Genomic DNA, 23,387 nt, shown 5'->3' with positions numbered 1-23,387 from the left:
CTCCCAGCAATCTTGATTCCAGCTTGTGCTTCATCTAGCCCAATGTTACTGACCTAAGTGAACAGAGAAAACTCCCTGAGTCTAGTCATCTAATGATTTGTATTTTGCTTCTAAAGTGCTGAAATTAAACCTGTCTTATTCTCTTGGTCAGTACAACAGGGTTTGGATTCCTGATTCTGAAGAAGTTTGGAAGTCTGCTGAAATAGCAAAGGACTATAGAGTTGGTGACAAAGTTTTGCAACTCCTGCTGGAGGATGGAACGGTGAGGGTCCTTGGTCTTGGCTATGTATAAAAGAGGAACCGTGGGTGTATACAGGAGGGACAGGCAAATGTTGCTGTGGGTGCAGCCCACGGGTGGGCACATGAGGGGCAGCTGCTGCTGTGGATCCAGCTGTATTTTTATGCCCCTCCCACCTGCCCTGCCCCCACCGCACACTACCTTAAGATATCAAGTTTCCTACATCAACCGAGTCTCTCTCTGGAGTGAGAAACAGTAGATAGGTCTGTGTTCTGCGCTGCCTTTCTGGGGATTCAGCAATGTTGGGAGGATGCTGAAATACGATTTTATTTTGGTTTTATGAGTCTCAGCACAGAGACTGGGTGAAGATGAGAAACTTGGAGAGGAAGTTATTTGAGTCATTGAGCTGTAAAGACATCTTACTAGATCCACAGCTAGGCTGACCTTAGGTTTTTAGAATCAAGTCTTTGGGTGCAGAGCTGGACAAAGGATTTTCATGATCTATCTGGATGTGGGAGTTAGTCTGGGGAATATCACGTGAATATTAAAGCGGATTTCCAAGGTATGGAAATGTCTCTTAGAGACAGAACATGATATTGCCCATCAATCAGACTGTCCTGGATTCGAGGGTCATTTCCTGAGATTCTGGGAAGGGAGACAAGGCAGTTTAAAAAGGGCACATGCTCTAGAATCAGACTATCTGGATTCAAGTCCTACCGCAGCCACTCAGTAAGTCTGTGCCCTGAGTCCTCACCTTTGTCACAGGTCAGCTGAAGTTAGCAGCAGCAGGACCTCACAGGACTGCTGGAGATCAGGTGAGATCATGCTTGGGGGCATATGCAGAAGCAGGGGATGAGGCCGAGATGCTGTTCTTTCCACTTAGCCTTCCCATTCCCAGCAGATACTCCTGGTGGGGGGGGGGGCAATTGTTGGGTCTCAGTCATCTGATTAGGGATCAGATGGCTTTGGAGAGAAAAATCTCAGGGCGGCAGCTGCAGTGGCAGTGTGCTGCTTTAGTAACATGAGCAGGGCTTCAGGTGGCCACATTCCTGGCCCTGAACCAGCTGCCCGGATGGAGGAGGAGGGCGAGAGGCAGGTAAGGTGATAGGCGGCCGCACTGCGCTTTAGCTAACCCATTGTCTGTACCATGAAGGACAAAGCCTGCTTTGTGTAAGAAAATGTCACCTCTGTCTCCCACAGTCAATTTCGTTCTTCACATTCACATTTTCCCCCTCCCCCAAAGACTGTCTATTCCATTTGTCTTTCCCTCTCCGTTTCTTTTACGCATAAAATGTACACGCATGCACACACACACAGTGGCTGAACTGGAAAAGGAGGTTGTTGATTTAAAACAGATAACAGAAAAACTCAGGAAAAGTAAAAAATTATGAGTAGCAATTTTCTTTATCTTATTCTTGAAAGTGTGTAGGTTAAGAATAGCCTGTTTGGGGCAGGTCCATAACATAATTGCATTGATAATGAGCAGGCAGCTGCTCTGGGGACCTGTGCCCAGTTGTCCTGGACTGCCCCGAGCTGCTCTCCTTATGGAAAACAGTCCAACAAATCAAACCCCCTGCCAGCACTGACTGGAGGCATCATGACCCAGGCATCAGACACAGCCAGACACATGTTAACTGAGTGACCTTGGACAAGGATCTTAACCCCTCTGAATCTGTCTCCTCAAGTCTCAGTCTGAGATGCCATGCCCTCCTTGGAGAGCAGTTTTGAGGATCAAATGGAAACCAGTGCAGAGTACTTGGCCCAGGGGCTGCAGAGCAGGTTCTTGCTAAGGGGCAGCTGGCTCACCTTTTGCATCTTGTGCCTTCCTTGGAAGGAAGGCAGCCCAGGAAGGTGGAAGAGAAGCAAGCCTGCTGGGTGACTTTGCTCAAGTCACTTCTCAAAGCTGAGAAATGAAAGTACAGGAAGGTAGAACAGGTGGTAAAAAGGGCCCTTAATACTCTAACACCTACAAGACCCACAAGACCTTCATTCTGCTCAGGCAGTTACTTCCAGAATATGGACTGGTGAAATCCCACAGAAGAGGGGCCATCCTGAGCCGGTTACTCAGCCCAGGGCTGAGGTTGATGGAAACAGGCAGCCCTGCAGCAGGAGACGTGTGCCTCTGGGAACACAGGCAGCTGCAGACAGGAGTCACCTGCACAGAGAGCAGCCCACAGACACCCACATAGGCTCCTTTGGACACTCCTCACCACCAAGAATGTCAGCTTCATTCATACAGAGACGCAGTAACTTTAGAGCTTTAATGGACCTTAGATCACTGAGTCAGTTAGCAACAGAACCTTGTTTTCAAATGAAAATGTTTGTGGCACCCAGCAGCTGAATCACATACAAATAGAGCCCCTGTGTCAGAAATTGGATGGGGTACCCAGGTCCCTGGCCATATGGCTTCCCTGTCACCCCTCCTTGAGGGTTCTGTAGTTCTGAGGACCCCCGATCCAGTCTAGCCCATCTTTTCACAGATGACAGAAGAGAGACCCAGAGAGGGTAAGTGACACACCCTAGGGCGCACAGTCAATACCTTGATCCCCTGGCTCCTAAAAGTCAGATTATTTTCTCACTGCTATACATACATTTGTTTTCCAGAGTGCCAAAAAGGGGTAGATAGGAAAGAGAACAGTGATTCAGCAGAAACACTCCAAATCTTTTACTTCCAGAACTTTAATTTCATCTTTGTCCAAAGGAGCTGGATTATTCCGTTGATCCCGAATGTCTGCCTCCACTTCGAAATCCTGACATCCTCGTGGGTGAGAACGACCTCACAGCCCTCAGCTACCTCCATGAGCCCGCGGTGCTCCACAATCTCAGAATCCGTTTTGCAGAATCCAAACTCATTTACACCTACAGCGGTAAGGAAAGCAATTTCAGGAGAGCAGGAATAACACTGAAATTTAACACTTGCTGTCTAGAGCATCCTGATTACGTTTTAGATTATGTTTATATTGGAAATGTTGACTTCTGCCAAAATGTGTAATCACACCTAAACATTTGCCCAGATTTCTATCTAAAAGGTACAGACATCTGAACTTAGAGAATCTGTTATAAAATGAACTATCTCGGTGGGAAGAGTCCTCAACAAAAACTAAGCTTGGACTACCAAGAAAAATGTATGTGGGTAAAGCTTGTGTTTGAGTTTCTATTGGATAGAATAAGTTTACTACTGGAGCAATAGGATGGTAAGAGCCTCTCAGTTTTAGTGCATTGCCATCTGTCGCCTTGTCTAACCTTAAGAGTGGCCTAGAAATGTAGGTGACATCAGCAGGGAACTGAGACTCAGCTCTATGCAGAGTCACACCGCAGGTTTAATAAGTGGCTGATCTGAAAGTTTCTCAAAACACCTGAGGAGGTGACATCACTGCATCCAACATCTTTCCTCAGGAATCATCTTGGTGGCCATGAATCCTTACAAGCAGCTGCCGATATATGGAGATCCCATCATCCACGCCTACAGTGGGCAGAACATGGGCGACATGGACCCACATATATTTGCCGTGGCGGAAGAGGCATACAAGCAGATGGCCAGGTGGGGCTTCCTCTTATTCTCCCAATGCTCCTACATTTCCTGGGCCCTCATAGTGGCAGGGAGACAGCTGGCCCAGTCTCTAAAAGTGACCCTCAGGGCCTTCCCTGATGGCCCAGTGGTTAAGAATCTACCTTGTAATGCAGGGGGATGTGGGTATGATCCCTGGTCTAGGAACTAGACATGTTGTGGAACAACTAAGCCCACTGCTACAACTAGGGAGTCCATGCACCACAAAGTTCCTGCATGCTGTTCCTAAGACCAAGAGCTAAACAAATAATTATTTTTAAGTGACCATCAGGCTGGAGGGGGTGCTTGGTAGGGCAGACTGACTTGTACTGAATAGCAAATGTTAGATATAGCTGACCTGTCTCCACCAAGCCTCCTGCTTTTACTCCTTCAAGGCAGTCCTGTCGCTCCTACCAACCTGGGAATAGTCAATGCTTTTCTTGCAATGTGTTTGGTTGGAAGAAAATGGATTTTTTCTCCACTATGAGATGTTTAGGCTTTTTTACCCAGCCAAGGCAGAAGACTCTAATGATAGATGAGCACAGGTTTTAGCTGTAGGATATTTGAAGTTTTATGCTAATTTTGCCTTTTCTTTCTTGTGTGGTATGTGAAGTTCTTATTTTGTTAGCCCAGGACAAGGCACTGTGCACATACTCCCACACATCACCCCAAGTGCCCTCAAAAGAGCCCATAATGAGGATGCCGAGGCAGTGGTCAGACAACTGAGATTTGAAGCCACCTACCCAAGGTCACTCAGCAAGAGAAAGGCAGAGCTGGGATTTTCCCTCAGATTTCTAGATTCCATGTGTAATTTCTTTTCCTCATAACTATTCTGTTTTATCTTCAACATCCTAATCTGTAAAAGGATCTTTGTAGATCCTTACAGTTTGCAAAAGAACTTTCATAGACAGTGGTCTCATTTGAGTCTGGAAACACCTCTGTGAAGTCTTCTGAGCTGCCATCATTTCCTTATTTCCAGATCAAATCTTGAGACACAGGACCTGAATCTGCTACTATTTACTGCATAACCCTGGACACAACCCTGAGCTCCCTCAGCTTCAGGGTCCTCATCTGTGAGCTGGATGCTCAGTGACTTAAGCGAGATAGAAATGCATGATTCTCTCATGCAGAAAAGTCTGATGGGTAGTCCAGGGCTAGCATGCCACCTCTACCAAGTCATCAGGGACCCAGTACTTTCCAGCATCCTGATCCTTGGGGCAGGATCCACATCCTCAGAGCCAAGCTAGTGCTCAGCCCTCTTCTCTCTTTTCTAGGCTACAGAGTGTTCCAGGGAAAGGGTGTGTCCCTCCTGGTTAAGGAGTCCTCCCAGAAGCCCCACAGAACACTTCTGCTCATAGCTTATTGGTCAGGATCTACTCACATGACTGTGCCCAGCTGCAAGGGAGGCTGGGATATATAGTCTTTTGTATGGGCAGTAACATGCCCGCTAAGAACTGGAGCTTAGACCCTAAGAAGCATGAGGAGGATAACTGTTGGGTCTAGAATTATCAATTAATAACCAATCACCTGGGACACCTGAACCCCATGTCCTCAAGCTCAGCAGGTGTCCTCCATGCTCCAGTCAGGCCATGAGGGACTCTGTGACTCCCTCTTCTTTTTTTTTTTTTTTCCCCTCTTCTTTGAAACACATCAGAGGCTGGGAGACAGGCCGGCTTTGCTCTTGAGCACACCAGCTGGCCCCGAACCTGCCATCCCTACTCAGGTGCTGTGACAAATGATGTAAATTCTCCCCCTTTCCTGAGCCCTGGTGGTAGCATGGAGACTCATGAGCAGAGGGCAGCCAAGCCTGACAGTGCCAGAAAATAAAAGATCTTGAAGGTTCCCCCCAAAGTTGCCAGTTACCTTGGCTTTTGCTGCAGCAAGTTTTCTTTCAATCCTAAGACACCATGGTTCTAGGATTTACCCTGGCCCCTGCAGGTCTCCAGGGCATCAGCAAGACTAGAATCTGTGTGTCTCAGAGCATATGGGACTACTCCTGGGTGTCAATAGCATGAGCTTATTGGAGCTTCAGGGCTGAGCCAGGTTCAAGCTTGAAGAGCCAGTTTCCTCTGGAGGCCTGTCTAACTGCAATAGCGGAATTGAACATAAAGCAGGCTCTTGTTGGACTTGTGGATACTACACTGGGAATCAGGAGAGCTGGCTTCAGTAACCCCAGGGTGTCATTCATGTCCTCAGCATCTTAGCGTCCTCTGTGGAACCAGGGACTGTCTCTCTAATGTCCTCTCCAGAGTTCCCAGGGAGGCTGTGTGTTCTGTGCATCACCGAGTCACTGTTATATTCATCTGTAAAATGGATATATAGTATGTGGTTTAGGATTTTTGTGAGGTTTAAACGAGAATCCTTGTAAATTATTCACCAAGAACCTGACACACAAGTGGTGCTAGGATGACACTGTAATAAGTTTCTACCATCATCATCTTATGACATGAAAAGTTCAGTGCATTTTTTTAAGATCTCCATGTTATATAACAGAATATGTTGGCTTATGGAGCACACGTTTCCAGGCACATCTCAAGTAATTGCTCTCAAATAATGTCTTAAAAATGTTTCTATATTTAAATGAAAGGAAAAAGGAGGTGACATAGGCCTGAGACTGCTGTCCTTAGAGACTTACGTGCAAGTTTGGCCCATGGTGAGCCTCTGGGAACTTGGATTTCAGGAGGGTTCATAGAATTTCCTAATTGCTGAATAACAATTATGAGTGGCTCACTATACCTAAACTGTTCGTGTGAACAAGGTGGTTCAGGCTGAACATCCACTTTCCTTCTGGGCATCTGGAATTTTGGTATGTGATCAGAGAAGATACCTATGTGACTAGCCCCCAATAAAAACCCTGGACACTGAGTCTCTATTGAGCGTCCTGGGCAAACAGTGTTTCCCATGTATTGTCATAGTTCGTTGCTGGAGGAAGTAAGTGCATCCTGCATGACCCCCCCCCCCCCCCCGGGAGAGGACTCTTAGACGTTCACACCTGGCCTCCTCTGGATCGGCCCATGTGCCATTTACCCTCGCTGATTTGCTCTGTCTCCTCTGGAGTACTAAGTCTTAACCATGAGTACAAACGTGTGCTGAGACCTGTGAGTCCTCCTAGTGGATCACTGGTCTGGGCTTGCCCTTGGGAACTCTCAATTCAGGGGACACAGCAGGAGACAGAGGTGTGTGTTCAGCAGGATCACAGAGAAAAAGACTAGAAGGAAATTCACTGGCATGTTAAAAAAGTTACTTTAGCATGATAAAACCAAGTCCCTTCTTCTGACTTATCTGCACTTTTAATAGTGTGCGTATATTGCCTTTTTAATGGGAATAAATTAACATTTTAAAAGAACTTTTAAAAAATCCTTTTGTTTGCCTTAGAAACAATAAAAACCAGTCAATAATTGTAAGTGGGGAGTCGGGTGCTGGAAAGACAGTGTCTGCTCGCTATGCCATGAGGTACTTTGCCACCGTCAGCAAGTCCGGCAGTAACGCTCACGTGGAAGACAAGGTCCTAGCATCAAATCCCATAACTGAGGTGGGTAGCCTGTGGGGATGGGGCACGGGGACAGAGGTGTGTATATGGAGAGGTGGCTAGTTCATGTATATAGGTGGACCTTGTTTTATCATGCTTTGCTTGATTGTGCTTTACAGATATTTTTTTTTTTTTTAAACTAACTGAAGATTTATGGCAGCTCTGTCAAGCAAGTCTATCAGCTCATTTTTCCAACAGCCTTTGCTTATTTTTTGTCTCTTTGTCATGTTTTGATAACTCTCACAGTGTTTCAAACCCTCCACCAGCAAAAAGGTTATGGCTTGTTAAAGGGTCAAATGATGGTTAGCATTTTTTTTCAGCAAAAAAAAAAAATTTATTAAAGGTGTGTACATTGTTTTTTTAGATACAATGCTATTTCACAGTTAATACACTATATAGTGCAAACATGACTTTTATCTGCACTGGGAAACCAGAAAATTCATGTGACTTTTATTGTGACATTTGCTTTATTGCAGTGGTCTGGAACCAAACCCATAGTATCTTCAAGGTCTGCCTGTATGTGGTCCTTTAAAGACCAAAGAAGTAAGGGCAGGAAAGAGCTAGGAAGTCTGTTCCCTGGTGGGATTTGTAGGAGACTGGAGCACGGATTGCTGGTTCCAAAGCTTCTCTGCTCTACCTACTGGGCTAGAAGTTCCACCATCAGGATTTTAGGAGTCCCCTGTTTACATTTATATCCCAGGGAAATTTCCTCAACCACAGACACAACTGGTACACCGAGACCAGCAGTGTTCTCTAGGCAACCAACACCAGCTTTCATAAGTTGATTTTTAAATATTCAGGAATTTTTTTGCAAGTTGTTGTTAAAGCCTTGGTAGTTTGAAATCAGTCGTGGTGGAAGTATTCACACCTTTCAAATTGGCAAATGTCACATATCCAGGCTCTTCCTCCTCCCTTCCCCAAGACTGACTCATTAGCACACCACTGACTTGGGCAGACATATGGGCAAGGCCACCTATGATGGCACCAAGGAGTAAGGAGACAGCCCTCAAGGAAGAAAGAGCATCTGACAGCTCAGGGGAGAGGGAAATGAATCGATTTGGATTTATTTGGAAGTGTAGCAAATAGTTAAGACTGTTAGATTCTTAAACCTTTTCTTTCTGCTCTCTGGAATCAAAATCCTCAATGAATATTTATCAGACCACCTATTTTGTTCAAGTCACTGCTCCTGATAATACAGGAAGTAAGGAAAAGATTAAGGTCCAATCCCCAAGTTTTAAGACTCCTCTAACATAGCATATTTTAAACTTAAATAGAAAGGTAAATCACAACCCAAGATAGCTATAAAAAGGTTGTCAAGAAACACTACGCTGTTAAATGCCCACAGGATAACATTGTGTGGCTGTTTCTTTAGGGTTGGTCTCACCTGCAGTTATAAGCTCCATGAAGGCGGGACCATGTTTGCTTGGTTCATCTTCACCTACCGAGCATGTGGCCCATGGCAGGTGCTGAGTAAACATATGTTGTCTGAAAGTACAATGACCTGGACAGGAGCGCAGTATTTGTGCATAGGAAAGGTACTTCGATATGGAGGGTGCCCAGGAAGGGAGAGGGCAAGAGGAGAGACAGAAGTCAAGAGTAGAAGTAAAAAGCAACAGTCATGCTCAGTGTGGGAGGGATGGGAGAGGACTGTGTTTTAGTTGAGTAGAAAGTTTGAGTAGGGAAGTGATAAGGACAAAAATAAAGGTTGGATGAAGGAAGTGGACTTTAAGCATCTCTAATATTTTAGGCATAGATGAGTTGAGACGCTTTATATTGATACTATCTCATTTAATCCTCCCAACTCTGTAAGATGCATCCTTATATTACAGATAGAGAAATTGAGACTTAGAAAGATGCTTGCTAGCATCACACAGATAGTAAAAATGAACCTGGGGCCATGAAACATCAGAACCCATGCTTTCCCTGATCCTGCTCAGTGTCTACCAGTAAGATTGAGGAGAGCCTTGAAGTAAAATTGAGGAGAGCTAAGGATATGTTTCATTCTTTGCAAGCCCCTGCCTTCCAGCCTCCCTCTCTAATCAGATCTTCCCCTAGCATACAGGATTGGATTTTACTATAACTGCTCCATGAATATGGATGCAGAGGTTTCTTAATGTTGTTGCTCTGTTTTGTAGGCTGTTGGAAATGCCAAGACCACCCGCAATGACAACAGCAGTCGGTTTGGGAAATACACGGAAATTAGTTTTGATGAGAGAAATCAAATTATAGGAGCGAACATGAGAACTTACCTGCTGGAGAAATCCAGAGTTGTCTTTCAAGTAAGGATAAAAATATTAGTTAAATTTCCTTTTTCCCGACTTTTATAGTGTGGCTCACATTTATGTATTCATTAGACAACCTATGTTGTTTAGTGACTTGAAGTAGAATTTTCCTCTTTCATTTGCAATGTGTGTTATTTTTTTCTGTTTCTTAAAAATGAAAATTGATGATAAGTACAGTATCAGTAGAATTTCACAGTCAAGGGAAAAGTTTATGACTTTCAATTTTAGGCACTTTAAAAATTCTTAGCATTTAAAGATTGTTTGTCTTTCTAGAACACAAAAACTACTTAAAATAGACCAAGTTGTTAGTTTTTTTGTATTAGGAAGAGAATGAGATCAGAGCTAGTGAGGTGGGGTTTAAGAGAAAGATTCTTCTGTCCATAAAATGGAGAAAATTATCTTCATTTTGACGCAGAAGGAGAGAAAGTAAGCCTTGTATTGCAAGGAGTTTCTTTAAAATTTCAGCTAGTACAAATTACATTATTCCCGTTTCATAGAATGTTTTCGTTTAATATGATTTTCTCTGAGGTGGTTATTTGGAAGGCGATCTTGGACCACCATGTTGGGTCACAGCAAAAACGCAGGTAGATGTCCATATCCGTGAGATCAGATTAGCCATCTAAGACCCCCTTATGGAAAACCTCACATTTTCATTTGTAAACGTCTGGTGTGATTTCAGGATTCCTCTTTATTTTACAGTCAGAAAATGAACGAAATTACCACATTTTCTATCAGCTTTGTGCGTCTGCACAGCAGTCGGAATTTAAACATCTTAAATTAGGTAAGTAATGCATGGTGTGTAGAAGAGTCTCTTTTTTGTGTAAGAATTTAAATTCTAGGTTAATCTCTTCTTCTTATAATAACATCACTTTTAAAAAGTATTCTGTCCAGAACATAAGATCCTTCAGTTCCAGGAGTGGAATTGATGCATTTAACTAAGAAGATAGATTAGTTAGGGGCAGGTTGGTCCAGGAATCAGGTACCCTTCAACTCCAGGGTTCTTTTCAAAACTCCAGACCAAGGGAGATCATCCATCTAGAATCACCTGAAGAAGGCTTCTGACCACTGCGACTTACTGATCTAAGTCCTCAAATTTTATTTTTTATCTGAGTTTCCTTGGATGGTAATTTTTCTAAGGTATGACATATTTCCCTTTCTCCTAAGACAGAGTATCTATGTCATAATTTGAACATCCTTGAAGATTCAAAATCATTATTAATTGTAATCATAATTAATGAGCCACTTTTCCTTTAGTGCAAACAGCCCAACTCCTGTGGTAACTTCAGCTCTCCTGTCTTGGTCGCCCAGGCTGGTTGGTAGATAGAATTGTCTAGTGTATTGGAGTTGAATGCAAGCTCTCTAATCCTGAAGAATTCGCTTGCACCTGTAGAATCTAAGTTTCTTTGGATGTTATCTAATGATAGTATCCATGCCTTATCTGCCAAACAGAATGCAAATAGTGAATGTGGAAGGGCTTTCTGAAGTGTCACTTACTATTATTTAGGTGTACATCTGGGCTGCCATCTATGGGGTCACACAGAGTCAAACATGACTAAGCAACTTACCAGCAGCAGCAGCAGGTTATTATCTTGACCATGGCGATGTTTTTATAACAGTATACCTATATCAAAACTCATCAAGTTTTCTACAAGTTTTTCTACAGCAAGTTTTCTACCTTCAATGAACCTCAGCAAAGCTATATGAAATTGTTAGCTGTGGGAACAAAAACCATGTGCTCTGGAGTCAGGCCTGCATTTTACTTCTCGCTCTGCCGCAGTCACTATTTGACTGTGAGCGGGCCATTTCACTTTTCTGAGCCTCAGCTTCTGAGTCAGCAACGCAGAATTCTAAGGAGTCAGTGGAAACACATTTGTGAAGTGCTTAATATAGCACACTAAGTGTGAACTGCTCTTCTTGCTTCTGATAAACCTGTATGTTCACCTTCTTGCATCACAAACATCATGATCTTTTCATTTCAGGGAGTGCAGAAGAATTTAATTATACGCGAATGGGGGGCAGTACGGTCCTTGAGGGTGTGAATGACAGAGCCAACATGATAGAGACTCAGAAGACCTTCACACTGCTGGGTGAGCGAAAACATCTGTCCCAGGCATGGCCGTCTTCTCTAAGAACGCGGGCATGCGCAGCATGCGTGTGTTCTGAAGACATCTGATGTATTCTAAGTTTAGGATGTGGTTGTTGTGTTAGTTGCTCAGTTGTGCCCAACTCTTTGTGACCCCATGGACTGTAGCCCACCAGGCTCCTGTGTCCATGGGATTCTCCAGGCAACTGGAATGGGTTGCCATTCCTTTCTCCAGGGGATCTTCCCAACCCAGGGATCAAACTCAGGTTGCCTGCTTTGCAGGTTGATTCTTTTACCATCTGAGCCACCAGGGAAGCCCAATTTTAGGATGAGTCAATCAAAAAACATATTTAGAGGCCAAATGATCTAGATTGTGCGTTTCCCTTGATGGATCTAGACATCAACTCCTTTGCACTCAGGCTCACTGGCTTGCTGTGAGAAGCATGAGCCATAAACCCTGTGGATGCTCATGAGCTCTTCCAGGCTGACTACAGAGAAGACAGGTGAAAGGAAAGGTCTGAATCAGTTTAGAGGTGTGATGTTGAGCCTACTTGGCCTTGACAGGTATCCTGATGATCATGGTAAAATAAGGGACACCTTTATGGAGTTCACTATGCACCAAGCACCATTCTAAATACTTTGTTATCTGTATTAATTCATTTAAACCTTATAACCACCTTATGAGGTAGATGCTTTCTTTCTTTTTTTTTTTTTGCATTTACAATAGGAAAACTGAGGCATGGGGATAGTAAGTGATTTACCCAAGGTTGGGGTGGCTAGTAAAGAGCAGAACTGGCATTTATACTCAGGGTCTTTAGACATCTCATTTGTTTACAGAAAACCTGATCTTTAATTGCTAGGATGCTGACCCAGGTGAAGTAGGTTCTCTTCAGTGTTTTCCCACCTTGTCTTTCCCACTGGAGCTCAAGTTTGAAAAGACTACAAGTGATGTTTATAAAAATAGCCATTCACTTTCCCATTTTGTATTAGTCTAGACATTCATACAAAACTGCCAGTCAAAGCTTCTGATGAATGTGACACTATAGACCATTTTTACATCTTACAGAAAATATTTATCTCTTATTAGCCCTAGCTGTTTTCATTGTTGTGGCCTAGTTGATGATATTTGAATGCAAAAGGCAAAGAACTTGAGGTTAAATATATCAGAGTAATAGGCAAATGAGCACAGTTGTGTAACTGAGAATGAACACAAGATGGTTTCCTAAGCACAATTTCCATCCAATTCTGCTCCTTCAAAACTGCTTTAGGATTCCCCTGGCAGTCCAGTGATTAAGACTGCCTGCCAATGCAGAGAATGAGGGTTCAATCCCTGGTTGGGGAGTTAAGATCCCACTTTCCTCACAGCCAAAAAAAAACCCAAAATATAAAATGGAAGCAGTATTGCAACAAATTCAATAAAGACTTGGTCCTTACCCTTTGGGTCCTTACCCAAATTCAATAAAGTCGTCCACATGGAAAAAAAAACTTAAAAGTGACCACTTTAAGAAGGGCAGTTTAGATAGTGTCTAATACTGTGATAAGCAGTTTTGGTACTTATGAACATTTTCTTAAAATAATAATCATGATTTCAATCTCTGTGTAACGTGCTCCTTTGAGAGGCAGCACGAGGAGGTGACAGGCAGCCTCGCTCTGGCAGGGCTTCCAGGGGACCTGTCCTTCCTTCCCACCTCTGTAATGCATCACCTCACAGTGAAATGATGCAGGCAAAAAGAGGATGCTCTGCAATCAAATAAGTAAGAATTAAAAGCCAAGCTGGCAGGACTCTGGAGGGTACCCTCTCCAAGACTCAGTCTCTTGATCTGTAGAACGGCTGTATTCCTTATCCACAGGACACTCACGACAACTGGAAGGGAAATGCACGTGGCACCAGGCTGAGCACACAGCAGATACTTGCTAAATGATCCTGCCTGCTTTCTGTCTCTATGAACTATACCCTGTTGTCCAAGTCCTAACCATCCTTTGAGCAAAACCATCCCCTCCTCCAGGAAACCCTCCCTAATTATTGGAAGTAGCAGCAGCAATTTTTTTCCGGTTTATCACATACATTACATCATTTTACAGATGTCCATGCCAGCAAGGCCAGGACTAACATGGGACAAGAGAGGCAACTGGGGTGCAGAGTTTAAGGAGTGCTTGCTCTCAGGATGGCATAAGTGCAGAGCTGGCCCTGGGCACCTTGCTTGTGTTACCATGGCCCCAGCCCTGCCCCCCAGGCCAAGATGTTTTAGGAAAAGCCCCCAAATTTTGTGGGGAATAAGAATAGCAGTCCACTGCCTCCAATGGCTTATAAAGGTGATGGCTGCCCACTGTGCTGTGTGAAGGGGGCTGGGAAGAAAGAGACAGAGCTGTCCTGCTTCACTCCATCCCGGGATTTGTCTCAGAGAGTGACTGGGCGTGATAGGGCAACCATAGAATCTGTACCTGTTTACTTACCACCAAGTCTTATTATTTAAAAACACTAGCCTGGTGACCTCCTCTCCTCTGATGGCCTGCACTTGGCCATTAGACCTCACAGTTTAGCCCTTAATTATCTATTGTCATGAATTTGCTCAGGTTTTTTTCCCATGCCTCATAGAATAGGTCTGTGGCCTTGCACGTGTGTGTGTGCTAAGTTGCTTCAGTCATGTCTGACTCTTTGCGACCCTATGGACTGCAGGTAGACCTCCAGGCTTTTCTGTCCTTGGGATTCCTCCTCCATGGTATCTTCCCCACCCAGAGATTGAACCCACGTCTCTTGCGTATCCTATGTTGGCAGGCAGATTCTTTACCACTAGCACCACCTGGCACAGGTCAGTTATTATCTCTGGGCATCAGTTTCCCCATCTGTACACTGGGGCAGCAATGAAAATACTCAGTCATTTCAGTTATCTATTGCTGTACTGCAAATCTTAGTAGCTTAAAATGACTATTTTTGATAACATATGACATAATTTATCTGTTCCTCTATTACAAACTCTCAGGTTATTACTGGGTTATTGTCATTAAGATGAAACTTTAATGAACAATTAATTCCATTTAACAGATAACCATTAAAATTGAAAATAATCCAGCACTGTTTTAAATGATCTTAACTACGAGTGCTACTCTTTGAGAAAGTGATTTATGCCAGTGGCCCTCAATAGTGGAATGTCAGGTCACCTGAGACTTTTCTTTTAAACATATTTAACATCTAGATATCACCCCTCTCCTACTAAATCTGAATGAGAATATCTGCAAATAATGATATATCTGAAAGAGAAAAAATAATCATACAGAAACTTCTCATTCTAATCTATGAACTGTGTGTAAACTTTGAGATAGACATTTCCAATTTAAAATGTCTAACTCTGGGCTCCTTTCCATCAGGAATTTATGAACTAACATTCAATTTCTACCCTAGTCCATGGTTCTAACAAAACTTCTCATTTTAAAAAGATCAGGGACTTCCCTGGCGATCTAGTGGTTAGCACTTCGCCTTCCAATGCAAGGAGTGCGATTTCAATCCCTAGTCAGGCAGCTGATATCCACCTGCCTCATGGCCAGAATAACAAAACACAAAACAGAAGCAGTATTGTAACAAATTCAATAAAGACTTTAAAATGGTCCACATTTTAAAAAATCTTTAAAAAAAAGTACCACTCCTTTAAAAAATCAAATTTTTTTTGCTACAAAATTTTATTTTCCAAAGTTCAATTAAACTCAACAAAAGAAAATCGTTATAGAGAAATATACAGTTCTTAAAGTTTCTCCACATGCATGCATTGGAGATGGCCATGAGTCCTCTAAGAATAAGAACTTTATCAATAAGCCAGATACAAAATAATAAATATTGTGTGATTCCTCTTATATGAGGTACCAATAATAGGCTAATTCATAGAGACAGAAAATAGAGAGGTTACCAAGAGCTAAGGAGAGGGAGGAATAGGGAGTCATTCAATAATGACTACAGAATTTCTGTTTGGAATGATTTTCTTTAAAAGTCATGGAAATGGATAGTTGCACAATATTGTGAATGAGCTTTAACTGCATTGAGTTAGACACATCTGTATGCAGGTCAGGAAGCAACAGTTAGAACTGGACATGGAACAACAGACTGGTTCCAAATAGGAAAAGAAGTACGTCAAGGCTGTATATTGTCACCCTGCTTATTTAACTTCTATGCAGAGTACATCATGAGAAATGCTGGACTGGAAGAAACACAAGCTGGAATCAAGATTGCCAGGAGAAATATCAATAACCTCAGATATGCAGATGACACCACCCTTATGGCAGAAAGTGAAGAGGAACTAAAAAGCCTCTTGATGAAAGTGAAAGAGGAGAGTGAAAAAGTTGGCTTAAAGCTCAACATTCAGAAAACGAAGATCATGGCATCTGGTCCCATCACTTCATGGGAAATAGATGGGGAAACAGTGGAAACAGTGTCAGACTTTATTTTTTGGGGGCTCCAAAATCACTGCAGATGGTGACTGCAGCCATGAAATTAAAAGACGCTTACTCCTTGGAAGAAAAGTTATGACCAACCTAGATAGTATATTCAAAAGCAGAGACATTCCTTTGCCGACTAAGGTCCGTCTAGTCAAGGCTATGGTTTTTCCTGTGGTCATGTATGGATGTGAGAGCTGGACTGTGAAGAAGGCTGAGCGCCGAAGAATTGATGCGTTTTAACTGTGGTGTTGGAGAAGACTCTTGAGAGTCCCTTGGACTGCAAGGAGATCCAACCAGTCCATTCTGAAGGAGATCCGCCCTGGGTGTTCTTTGGAAGGAATGATGCTAAAGCTGAAGCTCCAGTACTTTGGCCACCTCATGCGAAGAGTTGACTCATTGGAAAAGACTCTGATGCTGGGAGGGATTGGGGGCAGGAGGAGAAGGGGACGACAGAGGATGAGATGGCTGGATGGCATCACGGACTTGATGGACGTGAGTCTGAGTGAACTCCTGGAGTTGGTGATGGACTGGGAGGCCTGGTGTGCTGCGATTCCTGGGGTCGCAAAGAGTCTGACACGACTGAGCAACTGAACTGAACTGAATTGGTAAAAAATATAAATAAGTAATATGACAATTTATCACTGGCTCTTGTGACTCTGAGCTGACTGGGCTCAGCTGGGCACTTCTCACGTGGGGACTCTTGTCTGGTGGTGGCAGGGGCTCGATCAGCTGAAGACTTCTGTTACCGGGGCTGGGGTGCCTGGAACTACTGGGGGCAGGCATTTCTCTCTCTCCATGTGGCCTTCCTCACGCATGCTGGTCTCAGGGTAGATGGACTGCACACGAGGCTAGCTTCTCCCAGAGCCAATGCCAATAGGCTCAGGTAGACTCTGTGGGTCTTTTTATGAACCAGCTTCAGAAGCAGTGCAGCATCACTACTGCTTATGTGCTTATAATCAAAAGCAAGGCATAGGATCAGCTCAGAGTCATGACCCTCAGGGAGGGAACCACAGAGGGTATGAACAATTGGAGGGTGATGCATTTTGGGGGGGGTCATCTTTGATAACCACCATAGTAACTGTTAGGGATATTGTGGGAATTAAGAGAGAATCTCTTAAATGGTTTGTGAACTGTGATATGCTCTGTCTGTGAGAGATCAGTATACATTTAATGAAAGCATGACCTCAATGCCTGAATCACTAAAAAAATGTCTTTGGCCAGAGATTGGCAGATTGCAGCCTTTTTTTTATAAATAAAGTTTTACTGGAACACAGAGACACTCTTTTAACTATGATCTGTGGCTGTTTTCATGCTGTGATGCTAGAACTGAGTTCTTGTGACAGCCTCTACAGCCTGCAAAGCCTAGTAAGAAAACATTTGTTGAACCTTGTCCCAGGTGATAAAGTGAGCATAGCTGATGGGTTCCTTTGACTTTTATTGAAATCTGTGAAAGGACTTGTGGATGGAGTCATGAGCCTAGCTTCAACCCCAGTGTATCTAAAACATGGACATCTCCTGAGGGCCCCTGACTAGGCAAAGAAGTTGCAGCAGTCTTTGGAGACCTGTTTCCTGCTGTAGAGTGGATTCACATATGGAACTTACTGTAACTTTGAGATTGCCATCATCCTGTGACCCCCACAGCCAATAATCTCATGCTATGTGTCAATTTCATGGTCTGTGAACCTTCCTTGTCCAACACAGTAACCACTAGCCACAGATGATTGTTTGTGTTAGTTAAAATGAGAAAAATTTCAAAATTCAGTTCCTCAGTTGCACTAGGCGTGTTTCAAGTGCTCATAACCGTATGTAGCTAATAGCTGCCATGTAGTTCAGCACAGATAAAGAACATTTCATCCCCAAGGAAAGATGTCCAACAGCACATCTCCAACAATGTGAATACCTCGTGTACACCGCTTAGCCCATGGGTCGTATCCTCTTGTTTGTGTCTCAGTGTTTTCTGTCTTAGATGTTGATTCCCTCATGAACAGACTACCCAATGTGAATCATACATAGGCTTATAACACTGTTGGGCAGATACCTTTCTTAAAATGTCGTTGCTAAATAGGTACTTGCTGGTTGATTTGTGCATTGCTCTGATTTGTTATGGAGACGGTTTGGAGAGACAGGCAAGGTTAGCAGCGAGGTCATCCGGCTCGGCACCCAGATCCACTTCACAGCACACCTGGTAAACAGACCTCTGGAGTCTGCTCACACTTCTTTGCCTGTTGTGGGGTTGTCAGGAGAGCATCACGTTTAGATACCCTGGGGTGACCTAGGGTAGATCCCCTGGGGTGACCTGGGGCAGCTTTGTGATTCCATGGGTCTTTTCATACACTGCAGTGGTCGCTGGCACTAAATTGCTTAGCCATGGCACATGCAGTGTGACTGTGACCTTGGCAAGTTCGCTAGACTTTCTGTGCTTTAGTTTCCTTCTCTGTAAAATGGGAATAGTTCAGTTTAGTTCAGTTGCTCACTTGTGTCAGACTCTTTGTGACCCCATGAACTGCAGCAGGCCGGGGTTCCCTGTCCATCACCAACTCCTGGAGCCTACTCAAACTCATGTCCGTCATGTCGGTGATGCCATCTAACCATCTCATCCTCTGTCGTCCCCTTTTCCTCCCACCTTCAATCTTTTCCAGCATCAGGGTCTTTTCCAATGAGTTGGTTTTTCAATACAGGTGGCCAAAATATTGGAGTTTCAGCTTCAACATCAGTCCACCAGTGAATATTCAAGACTGATTTCCTTTAGGATGGACTGGTTGGATCTCCTTGCCATCCAGGGGACTCCCAAGAGTCTTTTCCAACACCACAGTTCAAAAGCATCAATTCTTCGGCGCTCAGCTTTCTTCACAGTCCAACTCTCACATCCATACATGACTACTGGAAAAACTATAGCTTTGACTAGACAGACCTTTGTTGGTAAAGTAATATCTCTGCTTTTTAATATGCTGTCTAGGTTGGTCATAACTTTGCTTCCAAGGAGCAAGCGTCTTTTAATTTCATGGCTACAGTCACCATTTACAGTGATTTTGGAGCCTAAAAAAATACTAGTACTTTATATAGTTGTAAGGATTAGATGAGGTGAGGTGTGGAAAGTATTCAGGATAGTGCCTGGTGCAGTTTCACGCTCTTTCTCTTCTGGCTTTGCTTCTGAGGTACTAAAATGGTTCTGGTACCCAATTCCAGTGTGTTGCTGGGACAGGGGTCTCCCATACCGTGCTATTCCCTGGACACCAGCTGGGTTCCTATAGTCCAGCTCAGTGCTGACATTGTCTCCCTGGAGAAAGCATCCGATCTCACAGGTTGAGGGCTCAGTCTCACATGGCTGGACGCCCGGCCCTGTCAGGTGACAGCCTCCAGTCCAGGTTGTTACTGGTGCTCCTGACTGAAGGGCTGTAAATCAGAGGTTCCCTTAGCCACCTCCTTGAATTCAACCAATTTGCTAAAGCAGCTCACAGAACTCAGGGAAACATTTTACTTAGTAGATCACCAGTTTATTATGAAAGAATGTAAAGCTCAAGAAAAGCCCATTGGAACCGATACATAGGAGCAAGTATGTGGGAAGGAGCAAAAACTTCTGTGCTGAGTGTGTCACTCTCCTCAGTCCCATGGGTCCGCTCCAGGGCTCTCCAAACCTTGTCCTTTGGGGGTTTATGGAGACTTCAGTACATGTACACAGATTAAATCATTGGCCATTGGCAGTCAGTCCAACTTGCAGTGCCTCTCTGCTCCCCGAAGGTTGAGGGGTGAGACTGAAAGTTCCCACTCTCCATTGCAGGGTTGCTTCCCCTGGCAACCAGCCCCCATCCACACATGACCCAGGGGGCATTCCAAAATTGCCTCATTACCAAAAGACAAAAGTCTCTCTCACCACTTAGGAAGTTCCCAGGCTTTTTGAAGTTCTGTGCCAGAAACTAGATGAAGGCCAATTTATATATTTCTTAATACAAATCACAATATCACAGGGACCTTAGCAGATCACAAGTTACCCCCTGAAGAAGCAGAATGGGGTGCATTTTGATCAATAGCTTACTTCCTTTGTTCTTCTGCTGACTCTCATTTAATTCATCCTTTGATCTCTGCCTGACCATTAAGATCTCTGTCAGAAAGAAAACTCTGGAAACAGATCTTTCCTGGACCTCAGGTTCAAGGAACTTGACCACTGTGTTTCTTGTTGAAACCCACTTCAAGCCATCAGTGCTTTTGCAAGGATTTTATCTCACTGAAGAGAATTACTTAACTGAGGTCTTAAGTTCTTTCTTTGAGTCATTGCTTTGGAGTTATTTCAGTTTTGTCAGTTCTGGAAGGCATGGGCTTAGTCATGGATTATGCAGAGAGTGGGCGTGCCAGAGCAGATTCTCAAAGTTTGCATTTTTAGTTGCTTTTCCTTGTCACTTACCTGTCATTTATCGTGGTGATGCCCTGGAGGTTATTTCTTTTAGAATCTGCTATCCTTCAAATGGAAATGTTAGCTTGAAATGGAGTGACTGCAGATGTCTGGACTCTGGTTGAACTGGAGGCATCTATGTGATTTTGGTTTGAAATCATATCTGACTTTTAAAAAAATTTATTTATTTTTAATTGAAGGATAATGGCTTTAGAATATTGATTTGGTTTCTGCCATACATCATCAACATGGATCACCCATAGGTGTACATATGTCCCCTCTCTCCCACCTCCCACCATTTCCCATACCTCTAGATTGTTACCGAGCCCCAGTTTGAGTTCCCTGAGTCATATAGCAAATGAAATCATATGTGACTTTGATTTTGTGTGATCTTTGAAGGAGAGAAGACTCTCCAGGTTTTGAATTTCTTTTGGAACATGACCTAGCTGCTATTGAGATATTCCAGGTATCTTCAAGTCAGGAGCAGCAGTGACCGCAATGGCTCTTTCTGGGCATTTAGGGCCTGCTGCTTTTTTGCTGGAGGAAGTGAGGGTCTCCTGTTGGCTGAAAAAAAAAATGCACAACCTGAAAACTGAAAATTATGTTTTACTCAGTAGACAAAACAGGGCTTGAGCCCGGGATGTAGCCTGTCAGACAGCTCTGAGGGACCGCTCTGAAGAGGTAAGGGAGGAGCCAGGATATATAAGAGTCTTGCAGCAAAGACCAGGTAGTCAGAACATCAAAATATTACTGTTAGTTAAAGAAAACCAGGTATCTCAAATTAAGGAATTGAGCACTTTTCTATCGTATATATGGGAAGATGCAAAAGTCTGGGTTCAGTGAAATCATTCCTTTGATAGGCACCTTAGCTACCTAGGACCAGTATTCTGCTTTTCTTCATCCTGAGTGGTGCACCCCTGGGGGCGGTGATAGTGGCTGAGAGCTTGATGGCCACAGCATCCATTGTTTGCTGATGTGGCAGGCAACTCTTTTCATTCACAAGTGATATTCCACCTATATTGGTCAGGGTCCCATGCAAGGAACATGGGGCATATTCAAATAAGATAAAAGGAGGAGAGTTTATTTACCAAGGGAGCAACTACAAATTGCAAATTGTGTGGGGCTGAGAGGGCTGCAAGGAGCAGTAGGGGCCTGGAAATAGCAACTCTTTCTGTTTGGGCATAGGAGTGTTACTTGAGCCTGAAAAGAGGGTCGGGAAAAGTTAGCACCAGACCTGGAATATAGATACCTCCTGCACAGCCAGCCTGAGGCAACTTCGAGGAAAGAGATGGGGAGATGTACCCAATACCTTCTCCTCCTGTTCTCTGATCTTCTGACAGGGTACCCATTGGCCAGACCCAATCAGAGGGCATGAAAACCCATCACTTTGGTCCAAACAGGCCAGCCCTCTGGGTCAGAGAGCAGGGTACAGAACTGGAGAGGCAAATGCAGTCCTTCCAGCACCATCATAAAAAGCATTTGGGGAGCTTGTGAACAAAAAAGAAAAAAAAATACCAATAAAAAAAGCACAGCAGGGACTTCCTTGGCAGATCAGTGGTTAAGAGTTTGCCTTCCAAAACAGAAGGTGCAAGTTTGGTTGGGTAGCTAAGATCCCACATATCTTGCAGCCAAAAACAAAAACATAAAATAGAAGAAATATTGTAATAAAGTCAATAAAGACTTCTTAAAAAATGGTCCACATTAAAAAAAAAACTTTAAAATTTTATTTATTTAAAAAAGGAAGCACAACATACAGAATGAATGAGAGCCAATTCTCCCAGGAACGTGACATGAAATGGTTACTCAGATATTAATTTCTGAGTTGAACTTCCCAGCAGCCACCGCAGGGGGGAAGCCTGGTGGGCTGAACAGTTAACATTGTGTGTCTGCACATGTCAAACTAGAGAGACAGACTAGTGAGCCAGATTCTCCCTGGGGTCCACTCCCTTGTACCCTGTCCCATCGCTTGGCACTGATGGTATTAGGGGGTCCTGAAAGAATTCACGTGCTTATCTTACTAGTGATTATGCAAGAAAAGAAATGGAGTATTCCTAATTTGGGAAAAATTTTGTTTTCAGGTTTCAAGGAAGATTTTCAGATGGACGTTTTTAAGGTCCTGGCGGCCATCCTACATCTGGGCAATGTACAGATTGCAGCAGTGGGCAACGAGAGATCAGTGATCAGCGTAAGACACGTGTTTGTTTACCCCGTCCTGTGCTGGGAGGATCATCAGCAGAAGCTCTCAGGGTTACCCTGCTTTTGCATTTTAGCACCAGGCACACTGGACCTACTAGGGAGACTAGTTAAACAGGAACAAGGAAGATCGGGGTTTCCATGGGTTACCTTCAAAGAGTAAAGCTTCTTCCCCTTGCAACAGCAGAGAAGGGGGAAACACAGCCTCTGTGTGGTTTCCTTTTATTCATCAGATTTTTACTGAAAGCCTGCTCTCTGCCAGACACTGTTGTAGGCTCTGGAAAAACATCAGTAAACAAAACAAAATCAGGCCTTCATGAAGCTTTTGATCAGGGGGACAAAATGGAGGGGAGGAGACACAGTAAAAGTTATAGGCTCTGGCAGCTGGCAATAACCATTAAAAATGAAAACAGGGGGCTTCCCTGGTGGCTCAGTGGTGAAGAATCCACTTGCCAATGCAGGAGACGCAGGTTCGATCCCTGGTCAGGGAGGATCCCACATGCTGCAGAACCACTGAGCCCATGGACCGCAACTGTTGAGTCTGCTCTAGAGTCCAGGAAGCACAACTACTGAGCCCGAGTACCACAGCTACTGAAGCCCACACTCCCTAGAGCCTGTGTCCCTTACCAAGAGAAGCCACCTCATTGAGAAGCCTGCACACCGCAACTAGAGAGCAGCCCCTACTCACCACAGCTAGAGAAAG

General features: G+C 43.9%; 1 protein-coding gene across 1 annotated transcript in view; it reads left to right on the top strand.

The window, feature by feature from the left end:
- Positions 1-23,387, top strand: part of MYO5C (myosin VC) — a 117,557-nt gene that overhangs the window by 15,621 nt on the left and 78,549 nt on the right. Inside the window, exons 2-9 of the mRNA XM_005685762.3 lie at positions 152-262; positions 2,940-3,105; positions 3,635-3,779; positions 7,161-7,317; positions 9,450-9,593; positions 10,296-10,377; positions 11,576-11,683; positions 22,570-22,676. Coding sequence (XP_005685819.2) covers positions 152-262; positions 2,940-3,105; positions 3,635-3,779; positions 7,161-7,317; positions 9,450-9,593; positions 10,296-10,377; positions 11,576-11,683; positions 22,570-22,676 — 1,020 coding nt within the window. The remainder of the gene's footprint in view (positions 1-151; positions 263-2,939; positions 3,106-3,634; positions 3,780-7,160; positions 7,318-9,449; positions 9,594-10,295; positions 10,378-11,575; positions 11,684-22,569; positions 22,677-23,387) is intronic.

This window comes from Capra hircus, chromosome 10 (assembly GCF_001704415.2).
Source record: "Capra hircus breed San Clemente chromosome 10, ASM170441v1, whole genome shotgun sequence".
NCBI classification, from domain to species: Eukaryota; Metazoa; Chordata; class Mammalia; order Artiodactyla; family Bovidae; genus Capra; species Capra hircus.
Note: the sequence above shows the minus strand (reverse complement) of the source record. Positions and strands in the feature narration are given on the sequence as shown.